The following is a 15,499-nucleotide window of genomic DNA, read 5'->3' as shown; positions in this document are numbered from 1 at the left end:
GAAGAACAACCATTCAACGACTTGGCTCCAAGTTGCCAAGGAGCTTGTCCAAAAGGGAAGGTGTCACCCCTCCCTTCCTCCTCACCTGCTCCCTCCCAGGGTTTCCTCGGGACACCTGACCAAGCCAGGAAACGTTGACTCTACTTCCTAAATATTTCAGGACCCAGCGCTGCTCTTCCATCTCTATGGCAATGAGCTGAGCTGAGGGGTTCCCAGCTTCCCTCACCTTACAGGTAGGTTCTCCCTGCCCATAGATTCCCCCTCTGGACCCTCCTCTACTGCAGCAGCTAGAGGGATTTTCCTCCAGTGCAAATCTGAGCTTCTGAGAGCCTCCTGTGACTCTCACGTGTTTGCCGGAACATGCCAGAATAAACTTGGCTTTGCACTTGCAGACATTCCTCTGTCTGGAATGCCCTTCTCCCCATTTTGTCCACCTGCTGAACTCCCTTTTATCCTTCAAAATCTAGTGCTGACACGCCTCATCTTGAAGGCTTCCAGACCACCCTTCCTCCCCAACAAGTCTGAGGCAATATGCCTGGCCTTTTATGCTGCCTTTTATGTTGTGTGGACCCCTCTGTTGTCACCCAGTTTACATAATCATTACCATTGTGCATTCTCCTTTGGACCTATCTCCACCCTCACCCCTAATCCAGGGTCTGGCTCATGTCAGTTTTAGCTGACCCAAACTGAATTTGTTATTAGTCAAATATTCCATGAGCTATAGATGTCACTAGATCAGGGCCACACTGTGTGGCCTTGGTCATGCCCTTTCCCTCTCTGGGCTGCAGTTTCAGCATCTCTATAATGAGGAAGCTGCCAGGGTCTCTGGGTTGTTCTGAGTTTCTGGAACTTCCCAGGTCTGCCTGCCTACTCTAGGGGTGGACAAAAAGTTTGGGGGGTCTCCATGCCTCGCAGACCACCTACTTCTCTGGTCAGCTGTGCCCACAGGAACCAGCAACTTCATCCCCCTGGAATCTGGTGACTAGCATTCTTGGGAAACACAAGGATGTTTGCAGAACTTAATATTTCTTTCTTTTCCCCCAAGCAATGGATAAACCTCATTAAGCCGAGACAAGAGAACTGGGTCATGCCCTGCTGATGCCAAGCAGGGGCTTGTGAATGAAGCAGGCTGTTGAATTTCAGACATAAGAAATAATCTGCTCCTTGCACCCGCCTGATCACTTTATTAGCACAAAAGATAAATTTAAACCTCTGACTTATGACAAAAGGAAGTAAGTCTGCACTATCCTCCTAATTAAACCAAGAGAAGCCAGCTAGATGCAAGGACACCAGGCCCACTCAATTAATTAACATTTATTACAATCAGAAAATAATCTAATTCAATTAAAATGTCTCCACAAAAGCGGTTTAATGACTTTCCCCAAAATAAAGTACATTTGACTGGAGCATTTATTATGCCAGGGACCAGTGTCATTCATGAGGGAGCTGAAATGACAGCCCTGATGTGGCTCTGTGGAAAGGGGAGGACAGGGCAGGCGGGGCCGGGGAGGGCTTGGCCGAGCCCTTCGTCAAGAGAGAGGGGATGCTTCTGGACAGCAACCCTCTAGTGAAGAGGCAGGCCCAGAGCCAGAGGAGCTGCCCACAGCTGCCTTCACCCTCACCCCCACTTCCTGCTTCAGCCCCCTTCCCTCCTGCCAGCTCATCGCTGTGCCTGGTACCCCCTTCCCCTTATAGGATCAAGCTTGGGTAAGGTAAGGAATTATGGGGCAGGCTTGGATTCAGGAGGCTGAGCCCCTTTCTGCCTGTGTCACCTTGGGCAGGTAGGAGGTGTTTAGAGAAAGGACTGTTAGCAGGGCTTTCTGAAACTTAGCCAGGAGATATTTGCAAAGCTGGAGAAACTGCCATTTGAAAGCTGCAAGCAGTTTTCTGACTCTCATGAGGCAGAGATTTGAATTCATAGTGCCTTTGTTCAGCAAAAATCCCTTGGTGGGTCCTTAGTTATAAAAACAGAAAGCAAATACTTGGAGCTCATCCTTTGGAGCTAACAATATCTGAACACGTACTATTGCCAGGCAGAGGGCTAAACACATTTGTTGGACGACGTCCTTTAATCCTCACAACAACCCTACAAGTTAGAACTCTCCATTGAAACCGAGGCTCAAAGTGTGCCTGAGGACCACGGTTAGTTAGAGGCGAACCCTGGATCCAAACCTGGGCAGCCAGACTCAGGGCAGAGAGGCCCCCAGCAAGCTCAGAATAACTGTGGGACTCGGCGGGGGTGGGGGTGGGGGCGGAGGGAGGCCTCTGTCATTGGATTTGGGTGGGGCCCCAGAGTCTGTCCTGTTGAAAAGCCCCCTGGAGACTCTGGTGCTCTGATCTTGGAGACTGAAATCTCTACATCCACCCTGTCTCCTGGCGTCACACCTTGCCCAACACCCCTGCTCAGCTGTGGCCTCAGAAAAAAGACAGTATGAATTAAGCCCCTTCTCATCCAATTCAATTGCACCTACGTTGTCTGAACTTTATACAGTCACCAGCATTGAGTATAAGCTGTAAAAAGAGCTCTGTTAACTTGATAGGCAGAAAATGGGAGGCCAACAACAGGATCCTAACTAAAAAAGAAAAAGGCGGAGGAAACAACACTTGCGGGATATATAGCAAATGTTAGTGATGGTCACTTCTGGATGGTGACCAGCTTCTGGTGGGTCAACTTTATTTTCGATTTTCTACTGTAAACAGACATCACTTTTATAATCAGAAAAAGCTATGAAAATGGTTTTTAGGTATGCCCTCGTAGTTTTTCATTTCTCTTATTTCTAGAAAGTTTAAGCGTTTGGATTCTTCTATGACTTGTCTGTTCTCATCTCTCTATTGGCATTTTATGTTCTTAATGATGTGTATAAGCTTTTTATAACAGGATTTTAACCCTATGTCCATTATATTTGTTGAAATGGTTTTCCTGGCTGGTTATTTACTTTTCAATTTTGTTTCTAATGTTTTCAGTGCTCGAAGGTTTATCATCTTTATGTAGTCAAACCTATTGATCTTTTCCTTTCAGGTGCCTTCTGTTGCTTTATAAGTTAGAAAATCCTTTATCAACAGCAGATAAAACAGGTATTGACTTAGCTTTCTTCCTAGTTCTTAGGGTTTCTTTTCTTTTTTCTTTCCTTTGTGCCATGTAGCTCCTTGTTTGATCTGCTTGGATTTATTTGAGTTTACAGAGTGCAGATTATTTTCCAAATAGCTAACTGATTGTACCAGCACATCTTATTGGATAAGACTTTCTTTCCCTTCCATATGGTAATATCTTACTGATCCTATATTGCATTTTTGTAGATAATAAACTTTGTTTTTAAGTTACCTATTCCATTACACTGACCTTTTTTTTCTTGTATCTGTATCACACTGTTTTATTGATTATAGCTTTTTCATATACTTAAATAGCCTCTCAATTTCAATAATTCCTGGGTTTCTTTCACCTATTCATTCTTCCAAGTGCCTCTGAGAACCATTCTGTAAAGGTCAAAACAGCAACAACAACCCACTGAGGTTTAAGATTCAAATTTCATTGAAATATTTGAGGAGATACATGGTCTTTCTACCCAACCTGGGGGCTCATCTCTCTATCTGCGCATCTTCCATTATAATTCTTGGGAGAGTTTTGTAGTTTTTCGTATTTCTTTGTTTATCCATCCCTATAAGAATGTGACTAGATGCCCAGAGAAGCAGAAATGATAAGAAGAATAAATTTACATATGTTATATAATACTGTCATTTTTAGTGAGAGAAGCTGTCTTTTGAAAAGTGCCATGATCGTGATGTCTATTGGGTCAGCCCTTAAGTAAGTTAAGTGAGGAAAGCAATTTGAAGAATATTGTACACATCGTACAGGTGTATGTGTATGTTTTGCACAAAAATGGGGCAAGGGGTTGAGCACTTTACCATCTAGATCACCACGGCATGGGGGGAATGGAGAGGGTGGAGGAATGGAAGGTAGATTCCCGTCCACCCCTTTGCTTCCCACCCCCACCCCTACACACAGGAAAAGAAAGTTGCCAAAGTGGCCAGTTACCTCTATGGTGGCTGATGGTCACTCAGTTGCCTTTTTTTGTCCCGGAAGCAGTCCTAGGAGACCCCCATGGTAGGCACCTGCTGGGTGGGTGAAACTGGGGTTTACTTGCTTGGCAAACTTTGCCCCTCTCCACCTGCAGAGTTGGGGTGGGGGGAGGCAAGTCTGCTCTGGGGCATTTTGAGTGGGAAGTTTCCACAGGCGGCCAGTACCTCCCTCTCCTCAGCAGACACCCTGTTCCTGGCCAGCTCCTTACAGAAGGAGCCAGGATCTGACTGCTCAGCCTGGCAGGCCCTTTCTGGATTTGCCCCCTTCCCCATTCCCACTCTGCTTGCTTCAGGAAGCCTTCCTAGGCTGCCCCAGTCTGTCACGGTTGGAGTGAATGACCCTAGGACCCAGTTATACATTGGCATAGAAACAGGCTAGCAGACTTGTGGCGTGGTGGGGAAGAGAACTGGCTTCTGAGTGAGCCAGCCTGGGCTTGAATCTCAGCCCTACTACTTACCAGCTGTGCAGCCTTGGACAAGTTTTTCTTTTTTTTTTTTAAGATCTTTATTGGAGTATAATTGCTTTACAATGGTGTGTTAGTTTCTGCTGTATAACAAAGTGAATCAGCCATACATATACATACATCCCTATATCTCCTCCCTCTTGCGTCTCCCTCCCACCCTCCCTATCCCACCCCTCTAGGTGGTCACAGAGCACCGAGCTGATCTCCCTGTGCTAGGTAGCTGATTCCCACTAGCTATCTATTTTACACTTGATAGTGTATATATGTCCATGCCACTCTCTCACTTCATCCCAGCTTCCCCTTCCCCTCCCTGTGTCCTCAAGTCCATTCTCTATGTCTGCGTCTTTATTTGGACAAGTTTCTTACTCACTCTGAGTTTCAACCTCCTCATGTGTAGAATGGGGGTCAGAGGGCTGGAGTGAGGATGGGCAGTGGGGAAGCCCGGCCCAGGACCCGTGGGCCGCAGTTCTGCCCCTGCCCCTCCTGCGAGGCTCGCTCAGACTCTTGAGGAGACAGATGGGAGGAGAGAGCGGAGGCAGGAGGCAGGACACACACCAGGCCGAGAGCTGAGTCTGAGGTGCAAGTTGGCGGAGGGAACACTTCCAGCTGGAGTCACCCCAACAGCTTCTTGGCTGAATGGGGCCCTGAAGAATGGGGAGGAAAAAGGACAAGAACCCTGTGGGCAGGGAAATCTCCAGGTGTGTTTGACGAGCAGCAAGGAGGCCAGCCGAAGCAGGGCCTGGGGGTCTGGTCAGCAGTAAGCATGACCGGGTGGCGGGACTCAGGCTCTGCAATTGGGTTGTCTTCTCTGGGCACCAGGGAGCCACTGATTATTCTGGGGCAACAGCAGGGGGTGAGGGAGGAAGGCCATGAGCTCTGGGAAGCTGGGAGGAGGAGCCGGACCGTCTTGAGGACAAATGCTAGTTCCCTCACTAGGGATTTGGGGCAAACAAAACCTCTCTGGCTTGTCTTCTCATGGGTAAAATGGGGATAATTCTAGAACCTACCTCATAGGGTTGTTGTGAAGATAAAATGAAGCTAGTTCAACCCTAAGAAGCTCTCCCTTGCTCTCCTTTGCGCTCCTGGGAAACAGCACTGACAAGAAGGCACACAGATCTGGGTTCATACCCTGAGTCTGATTAGTTGAGTGAAAATGGGCAGAATGGAGCCATCTCCTTGGAAGGCTGTGGGGATGAAGCACACTCTCACCTTCGGTAGTGTTGACGCTCCCACCGGCGGCAGCCCAGGGCCTCTCTGAGCAGCGCCCAGGCCACAGAGCGTGGGGGAAAGGCTGGCTGCCCTGACCTGCAGGAGGCCCAGGGTCAGGAGGCAGAGGTAAGTCAGTGGGGGAGGCTGAGCCACTCAGAGCCTGAGGGAAAGAGGCCTGCAGAGCCTGACACCCACAGTGGGGCTCTGTCCTCAGCATCGGGGAGGGGCCTGAGTGGCCTGGCCTGGGATGGCCGTGGCAGCAGGGTTAGGGTGTTTTCGGATGTGCCCTGCGTGTGTGGTGGAGGGAGGCGCAGGGAGGAAAGGCGCTTGTGGGGAGAGGAAGAGCCGATAAGGAGCCACGGCCTTGTAGGTTTTCACTCTGCCTGACCTCCGACCCCTGGTTCCAAGACTCCAGCCCAGGTGTAGGCTGCTGAGTGATGGGTGGTGGAGGTGATGGACTCAGAGAGCTGACAGCTCTGTCCCCCGACAGAGATTCGGAGCCCCTCTACTCCTGGGGCCCCCGGGTCCCCCTCACCGAGCACATTCCCCAGCACCCAGTAGCCCTGCTTGGATTCTCAAACTGGGACTGGTGACCAGTAAGGCTCAGCCTTTTGGTTTCTTCCATGTACCTTCCAGAGGGTAAGGGAATAGTTGGTTGGGATATGTGTGTGCAGAGAGTTATGTTATCTCCAGGAGATCGGGGGTTCTACCCAGGCAGCCTGTTTCCACTCAGAGGTCTGCAAGTTTGAGAGAACCAGACCTTGGCAGCCAACTCTCTACTCACCACCCCCACCCCCACCCCCGTATGCAATCCAATTTTTAAGTTTCAGCTGTTAATTACCTTGACCTGCTCTTACTGGCAACCTGTGATCCGCCAACTGCAGTTCTTGGCTCCTGAGGCACTAATGAAGTTCTTTCCCTTGTAGAGCACAGGCTCACTTAAAAGGAAGTATAATTTGCTAGGCCTTGGAAAGCAGCAAGAGCTCCCGGAGCAGAGGGTGTACACTCAGTGCCAGGCAGCCAGAGAGCTTCTCGTACCAGTTAATTCCAGGTAGGAAAGAACTCAAGATTCTTTGTGGCCTGCGTTGAAAGAAGCCAGTTCTCAGGCATGTAGGAAGCCAAAGGCCCTAGTCAAATGTCAGTGGCCCATCACCTCTGGACAACCCAGAATCAAAAGGGAAGAGTGGTCTTCCTGAGGGCCCACTAACGGAATTCCTAGGAATGGATCCCACGCTGTGCAAGGTGATGGAGGGGAAATAGGATCTGTCTCCAGCTACACCAAAGGACAAAGTGATCCCACTGACGACCGTGCTCCACCTCACTTGGAGTCAGGCTTGGGCAGCCCTGAACTGGTCCCACCATCCAAGCTTGTATCTTTTCAGGGGCCCCGGTTGGCCACTCACCAGCAGAGCATTAGACAGCAACCCAAGCCTAGTGTGCTCCATCCCTGGAACAGCTCCAGCTGTCTGTCTTTGTCTTTGGTTCTCTTCCTCCAGAAGCCAGTGTGCTGTGCTCACAACGAGGAAGGCTAGCTCCCCGGCTCCTCTCCAGCAAGCAGAGCCCGTGTCCCTGGGGGTCGTCTCTCAGTTTTGTTGCTGACCCTTCCTCCTAGGCCCAGGCAACAGAGAGAGCTTTGAGGCCCACATCAATGTGGGTGTTGCCTCCTCAGCAACATAAAACTTGAGTATGGCAATCAGTTTTCTGGAATATCCCTTAAATACCATGTCTGAAAATTCCAGAGTGGAGAGAAGCAGAAACACTGGGCTGGAGCCAGTGCCCACTGTCCGGGGTTTAGAGCTCATGTTTGCACTTTCACTCATTCTACTCCAATAACGTGCCAGCTGTCACTGCCACTGCCCACTGCCGACTCGTCCTGCCTGAACCCGGTGGCCTCCTCTCCCGGCTCCTGAAGTGTCTACACATTGGCTTGTCTGCCTTTGTGAGGACACCGTGTGTGACCGTGTACCTTTAGGAACAGGCAAACGATGTGGATTCTGTAGCAGATGACATTGTACAAGGCCCTGCCTTGCTCATATTGTCTGCAGAGCTCTGAGATGGCCACTCAGAGGCTCAGCCTCAGCCTGCTAACCAAACCTCTCAAACGCGTAATAGTACAAACCCAGGAAGTCTATATGGTGACTGGTCACCAGGGGGCGATCTCACACAGCAAACCCGCAGCCCTCTGAGCTCTGGGGGAAAGCTGAAGGCCTTCTCGTTCCCTTCCATGCCTAGTTTTCTCAGTTTAGGGAGGGAACGAATCGAAATATAGTCCAGGTCAGCAGGGAGGAGCATTCAAGAGGGCATGCATCCTGGGATTTAAGATGTAACCATGTCTGCAACCAAACTCCCCCTCCCCCGCAGCACGTCAGTGTGGGAGAGCTGCTGAAAGGACAAGCGCTCGTCTGGTTTTTAGTGTATATGAAAATGAATTTATTTACACAGTAACATGATGCCACAGAGAACACAGCAAAGTACCACAGCAAACCAAAGGGCGGCGCCACCTGGTGACAGAGGGGACCTTTCATTGGTAGGTTTATACAACTCCAAAACATGTTAAGTAGAGGTGAAGCTCCAGGAAAGAGCAAAAGAAACAAGATTTTCAAAAAGAGAGCATGGGCAGAGCCATGGGGAATGAAAGAGAGAGTGGAATGAGGGCTGCCATGATTCAAATCACTGAGAAGGACAACATCTGGCTTCTGCCCTCATCTCACGCCAAAATGCCCGGCATATCATCAACAGAAAAATCCCATCCCAGTGTGTTCACACATCTGCTAAGGGAAGGGATAACCAAGTAGTATTTGGAGCAAGTTTCCTGAAGCAGTGTGGTTTATCTTTCAAAAACGCTACCCTGAAGCCATAGGACTGGTTCAACATTCAAGTTATCATGAGTGCGGACACACACATACTTTCCACACACTACACGGGCAAAGTGGATTTTCCATAATATAATATTTGTAGCAAAATATATGACTCTGTACTTCTGCTAGGTTAGAAAATGTCCGACCTCTTTGGATTCCCTGAAACTTTCTGGATTAAAAAATAAACAACAACAAACATGGAGGCAAATGGATGGGTAAAGGTGAGAAGCTGGAATAAACGCGGAGGCTCTCTGGAGTGGGAAACATGCGATGGGACGTCCGGATGCAAGCCCCTGCCGCCAGCCCAGGTGGGGAAAGCTTCTAGCAGTGGCTGACGCAAAAACCTACTCTAATTTCAAACAGCTGCAGAGAGGGGGGTGTTTAACAGCTATATAGCACCTTGTACATTCTGGGCACTTATAAATATTAAATGGTGGTGATGGTGAGTGATAAACACCTCAGTAGGAAGGTTTATAAAAAAATATTACAATTTGTTAAGAAATTTCCCAAGAGTTCTTTAAACAAACCTATGGAAACTACCATATCTCTTTTAAAAAATTCCTCAGCTCTCAGTATTACGTGGATATGATGTTCCCAAGCTGAAGTTTGGGCAGTAGTCACAACCATGTCAACGAGAGAGCAAACAGTTCCTTCTCCTTAAATACTGGGGAACTTTATAATCTGCGCAAGGTTTTCTTCATCATCATCATCTTGTTTTTCCTAATACACAAAATGGACTTGTTTTAAAAAAATAGGTGCTTATTTGAGGATGCATTATTTTATCAGCTGAATACCTGGATGTGGAATGTATGTGAATTCTCCTCCCATGGCATCTGTCATAACTCAACCTCATCACCTAAGAAGCATCAGGACAAAAAGGCTTGATTTCTTTGGCATAATCTCTACCTAGGATCTTGCACTGCACCTCTTGTGGCTTCCCTTATGGCATCATTTTTGGTCCAACGGAATCCCCACTTTCAGCGCTGCCATCAGCGTGGACAGCTGGGCCGCAGTGCGCACTTCAGCAAGAGCAGCACTTGGATTCGTCTCCGCACAGCACTTAGGGCCTTTGAGAACATGAGCTTCAATGAGGTAAAACTAATAACCCGGTTTCGTGGGCAGCCATCCTGTTTACTCATTAGGCTGAACCAGAATCTTTAATCCTTATCAACTAGTGAGGGGAATAAAAAACATGTCAGAGTTAACCCAGGGAGTCAAGTTCCTCCCCCCCACCCCAAAGTATGCTCATACTTCATTTATACATCTAGAATCATTTGGAATATAGTGCAGAATAAGAAGTCCATCCCAATTTCTGGAACTAGCCTGTATTTTTTTCAGATCACTGCTGGTGACATCTAGGGAAAAATCCTAGTTGCAGGTTATCAGCGAAACCAAGTCAGGTTACTTCCCAGCACCAAAGTGTTCTTAATTCAAATTTGGGAAGCTGAGTGCAATCCTTCTACGCCCTACCGTTTAGTAGGCCCCAAAGATCTTTCATGGAAATTTTACAATGCTGGGAACTTTAAAATACAATTTTAGGTAGTTTAACTCCCAGAAATATCATTAATATTTCTAGAGGTTCAGATCTCTTGGCTTAGAGTTTTCTAAGTTCACAAACTTATTCTGAGTTTGGAAGCACAACTATCCCCCACTGACAATGAAAGCTTACTCAGAGTCTTGAAATCCTAACAAATAGGTTTTACTTTTAGCCCCTCAACATCAGTAGGCTAGGGAGTGTGGGTGCTTGTGCCCCCCCATATATCTCACCCGGTTTATCTTCCGAGGGCAAAACTTGAAACCCACTGCCATATTCCTGGCTTCCAATTCAGACTTAGCCTAGGGGTTGGTGGACGTCCTTCCCGATTCTTTTGTTGTTGATTCCACATGTTGCAACTGCTCTTTTCCCCATCCTGCTGTTATTCTTGATGAATTAGCTTCTGGGCATCACACTAGTACACCAAAGGGGCTCTCCTCAGGCTAGCAAAAGAGCCCTCTCACAGCCCCCGACCTTCCTGTGGAACATCTAATTCCCTTCCTTCCCAGACGAGGTTATCATGCTAACAAGGCACTCTGCTGTACATTCAGTCTTGGTCTTGGCTACTCCAGCCATTGTCCTGTTTCTCTAGTACCCAAATGTGTACGAGAGATTATTCTTGCTCATGTGGCTTAAGGAAAAGTTCCAATAGCGGCTTAATTGTTCAAATTCTCAATATAAATGGAAGAATCTATAGTATAAATTTCAATAGAAGAGAAAAAATCCAATCAGTATTGAAGACAATAACTTGACATTACTTGAGAAAACAAAGTGCTATACTAGTCACAATCCAAAACTCATATATATATATATATATATATATATATATATATATATATAAAAATATGTATGTATGTCTGTCTGTGTCTGAGGGCAGGATTTCTTTCCAGTTGATGAATGTATTCGAAGTTCCTACTACAATTAAAATGGAAATGTAAAATATTTGTGATAATATGAGATTGACTGAATTTCATCATATTTGGAAAAATATTTGGAGGACCACCTGATGTAAATACTTCTTGCCTAGAAATAGGGTTATGTTGCCTATTCTGCTCTAACCTGTAACACCTTCTTCCCTCCCCACCTTACATTCCTTGGCCCTCACTCAGAGAGCTGTTAATCTAGCCACCTGTCTCAGGGAAGCCTGAGTCCCTTCTCTGACTAGTTGGCATTACTCTTTTGCCCTTAACAAATCTGAATATGAAAACAGTACTAAACACATCTGATGTGAAGAGGTGCTCGGTTTGCCAGTGCTATGAGATAACGGTAGTGGAGGGTGTCCATGATTATAATACTATAGAGTTAAAATGAAGAAGACTGGGTCCAAGGCAAAACAGAAACAGAGAAAAAAAGTGTGTGTGGTGGGGGAGGGAGGATACCTAGAGAACAAATAGAGGGACCAGGAAACATTCTTCATTAAATATGAAACCTCATTAAATAGTCAACATTCAAATTTACATGGGCAAGGCACCACGAGAGTGACATTGAGAAAGTGTCTCAATATGCAAACCACGGAGGGGGGCTGCTAGGGGAACGTGCTGGCTGACAGGGTCAGTGGTCTGTGCACTGCCACTTCAGTGTATAATTGGGCAGGGAGTTATGTGCACGTGGGCTATGCTAAGGTGAACCGAACACCAGCCTGCTAGGCAAGGTGTGGTCATGTCACAGGACACCGAGAGAGAGAGTGGACTGCTGGCCTGCAGCGGCATGCCCACCTTGTGGCCATTCCTAGGGGCAGAGCCTTGTACTCTGGCCAGAGGAGACAAGGCTCTTTGTGGGCCAACCAGCTCTCTTCCCTGGAAGTCCTGTACTGCTGGCCAGGAGGACAGGCACATGTTCCATAGGGAGCCTCACATGTCCCATTCTCTAAAAAAAAAAAAAGAAAAAGAAACAAAAAAGAGCACAATAAAATACATTCTTCTCCTTTCTTGATCCTCTTTGATATAGGTGAATCACATGAAAGGTTGTTAATAATGTTAAAAGTTTAGAAATTACCAAAAGGCCACTAACGTGCTATCTAAGTAATACTGCACAATCAGGCTTGGCTTTAACAAATTCTGCACCGGTAGATGAGGGGCCCAGGGCTGTCTCACCAACCAGTGCAGAGAACGTGTCTATCAACCCTGCCACAGGTTGCTCCCCCAGAGGCCTGGCCTCTACTTCCAGCGTGCATGTGCACACACACGGGTACATACGTGTACACACTCTCACACTGAGTGACTCTTGGGATTTCAAGGTTGAAGTAAACAGAACAGATACTCACAGTTTTGAATAAAACACACACACACACACACACACACACACACACACATACACGCACACACCCCGGTGGAAGGAACACTCGTCACTCAGCTCAAATATGTGCCAAGGGAAGAAGGGGAGGGTTTCTGGAGATATTGCTTCAGGTGAAGTTGCAACATAAACATTGTATATACAGCTAAAAAAAAATACATACCAAAATTGCACATATATCCGTAGAGGAAGAGCACAGACCCCACGTGCGGTGAACAGCTCTCAGCCACCCACCTCAGCAATCCAAGTTCCCTGGGAGCTGTCCTCCAGAGCCATTTCAGAGGGTCACAAGGAGCAATGTGCCTGTGCACTGGGAGGCAGTCTCTCTAGAAAAGGCCGGCATTCTGGGGAGGAGGTCAGCAGTCTCATCAGCGGCCTTCTCCCCTTCCCCTGCCTTCTGGCCGTCCTAACAGCCAGCCACGCCATGCCCTCTAAGGAGACGTTACAGCTCCACTGACAGCCGTTTCGTGCAGGGCTGTTGTCTACAGCATTTGGTAGACTAGTTAACGCTGGCTACTGACAGAAGGAAGCTGGCCAATTACTGCTCGAGGGAAAACTGTGATCTGGGCACCGGCAGCCCTGGCTGCCAACGTTGACAGCTCTGACAGTAATCAAAGAACAGTACTTTAAGCTCTGTCCCCCTGATGTCCCCTAGAGAATTGCACATGCAGGAAAATCATCTCCTTGTGTCCTGCCAGCTATTTATAAGATCTGAACTGCACTCCACCCTGCTGAGGCACTGGTGACACCACCTTGGGTCAGCTCTGTAATGGGCCACAAGTGGCTGATAAACCCAAACTTCATTGGCAAGTGGGGAGAGAGGAGAGGTGAGGGAGAATCAGGCAGTGGCAGCAGAGGGGAGACGGTTAGGGCCGCCCTCCATGCAGTGCACACACTTATCGATAATAGAAATGAAAATGGGTTCATGACCCAGAGGGTGGGATCTCTCCTCATCCTTCTACTCCTCCTGGAACAAAGGATACAGTCCCCGGAACCAAAACTGGGCTGATGCTAAGGATGGCAGTTCCACCTGGTAAGAGAGTCAGTTATTGATCCTTTAAAGAAAGAAAGTCTGTTGTGAGAGCTTAGTGGATGGTGGTAAGGACTGGTTAAATCCGTCTATTGCTAGTGAGACTAAATACACGGTGTTAAAAAGACAGGGGCTATTCAGAATTATGGAGGAACTGGACCCAGCTCACTGAGTTCAAACCAGAGGAGCTGTCCCTTCAAGGACATGTCTTCACTTCCCCTGCATCTGGGGGACAGTTAGGGTGGAAGGCATTCCCATGGAAGGCAGCTGCGTGTTTGTGCGGCTGACTTTCTGTGAAATTAAGAGGGACTCAGCGTCTCACTGGATTTAGAGCTGAGGACAACCTTTCAGAGTGGACTCATCTGTTCATGGATGGGGATGGAAGGCTCGTCTCTCCCCTTTCCTTGAATTCTGTGTGAGTACTAGGAAGGGAAAGTATGTGAGCCACTTGAAGAAGGCGACAATGAAGTAAGAGCAGCAACTGGGACACGTTAACGGGGCTGCAGGATTTTCACGACGCAGCTGAGGGAGTCTGGAGTAGCAAAAGCCAAATACTGAGCACAAAGCCAGTCCTCCAGGCTGACGCCACCTTCCCTGTCCAGGGACTTCTCAGCAAACTTGATCATGAGCAGTGTTCGCTTGATGTCTAGCCAGTTTTGGAGCAGGGCATTCCTCTGCACTGGGCTGGGGGAGGCAGTGAAAGTCTGGAAGAGGCCTTCCCGGGGGCCCCAGAGCAGACACTGGAGGATGCCTTTGGCGCCTGAAATGAGGAGTCGCTCAGAAGGGTTGGGGTTCAGGAGGCAGCTGGCCAGCTGCTGCAGGCCCCGGGAATAGGGGGAGCGGAGTGGGATGCGAGGCAGGTCTGCTCGAGTGTATTCCTTCTCCTTCAGCTCTGGGTTCTCATCGAAGGGGTTGGGCAGGTGCAGCATCTCGTAGATGAGGATGCCTGTCTGGAACTCGTCACACTTTTTATACTGGGTGGCTGTGATGATCTCTGGGGCGAGGCGGGACTGGTCCCGGAGGATCTCAGGGTCCACCAGATGGCTCTTCTGCTTGGCTTGAGAGAAATTGCTTACTATGAGCCTCGTGGGACAAGAAGAGGTGGGGCTGGGCTCCGCAGGCCCAAGGCCCTGGGCAGGTCCCCCGGGCTGGTAGTGGACAAGCAGCAGGTTCTCCAGACGCAGATCGCAATGAGTGACGTGGTAGGGTTTGAGGTGCTCCAGGCCGGAGCACAGCTGTAAGAGCAGCAGACACACTTGCCTCTCATACACGTCAGGGCTTTTCCCATGCTGCGCTAGAGAGTCTCGCACGAAGTCGGCCACGGTGAGACAGGGAACCTCTCTGGTGATGACCACGACGTGGCTTCTCTGCTTCCTGCTAACGACTGCCTGGCTTTCTTTGTGGGACGACTCTGCTTCAGAGCTGGGCTCTGGGCTTTTTCCATCAGTTCCTCCTTTCACCTCTTCCGTCGCTTCCATTTCATCCTCTTCCTCTTCCGGGGCATCAGGGTCCTCCCAGGGAAGCAGACGTTTAGGAACTTCAGCAAGGAAGTGACCACAGTCCTGCTGGATGTTAAAATGGACAGCCAGACTCTGCCGGACAGCCAAGCTGTGATAATACTGCTGCGATTCTTTAGCTTTGCTCTTACAGATCTGTAAGAAGAAAGCAAAGAACACAATTTAAAATGCACACTTTCATAATAAGGCTTATGATGTGTAAAGAAGTGTTACCTGGAAGGTGACTGGTGGGAGTCTGGAGTGGCAAAGGCAACAGTGTTGCAGTGAAGACACAGCGTTAAGAGCTGAGTCTTCAGAAAGGGTCTTGGCAATCCTGTGCTGAGTGACAGCAACAGTGTCTACATGCTTAACTTCATGTGTATTATCTCTAGTCCTTACACTAACTCTTCAAAGTAGGCGGAGGACCTAAGAATTAAAGAAACAAACCAAAACCAAAACAAAGCAAAACAAAAAACCCCCAGGGTCACCAGTTTGCAAACCTAACTCTGTCTAACACCAAAGCTTCCTCTTTCCACTGT

The 15,499-nt window shown here is 48.3% G+C and overlaps 1 protein-coding gene and 1 long non-coding RNA gene across 22 annotated transcripts in view; one reads left to right on the top strand and one right to left on the bottom strand.

Annotated features, from left to right (window-relative positions):
* LOC109552580 (uncharacterized) overlaps positions 1-15,499 on the top strand; it is a 47,427-nt gene that overhangs the window by 4,397 nt on the left and 27,531 nt on the right. The gene's annotated exons all lie outside the window — the stretch shown is intronic.
* The window catches only part of PEAK1 (pseudopodium enriched atypical kinase 1), a 293,418-nt gene continuing 290,221 nt past the window's right edge, over positions 12,303-15,499 (bottom strand). For all 21 annotated transcript variants that reach the window (XM_033852028.2, XM_033852030.2, XM_073801280.1 and 18 more), the window contains one exon: positions 12,303-15,116. In XM_033852028.2, coding sequence (XP_033707919.1) covers positions 13,956-15,116 — 1,161 coding nt within the window. In that variant the 3' untranslated portion in view covers positions 12,303-13,955. The remainder of the gene's footprint in view (positions 15,117-15,499) is intronic.

This window comes from Tursiops truncatus, chromosome 2 (assembly GCF_011762595.2).
Source record: "Tursiops truncatus isolate mTurTru1 chromosome 2, mTurTru1.mat.Y, whole genome shotgun sequence".
Taxonomy (NCBI): Eukaryota; Metazoa; Chordata; class Mammalia; order Artiodactyla; family Delphinidae; genus Tursiops; species Tursiops truncatus.
This window is presented reverse-complemented; position numbering and strand designations above follow the sequence as displayed.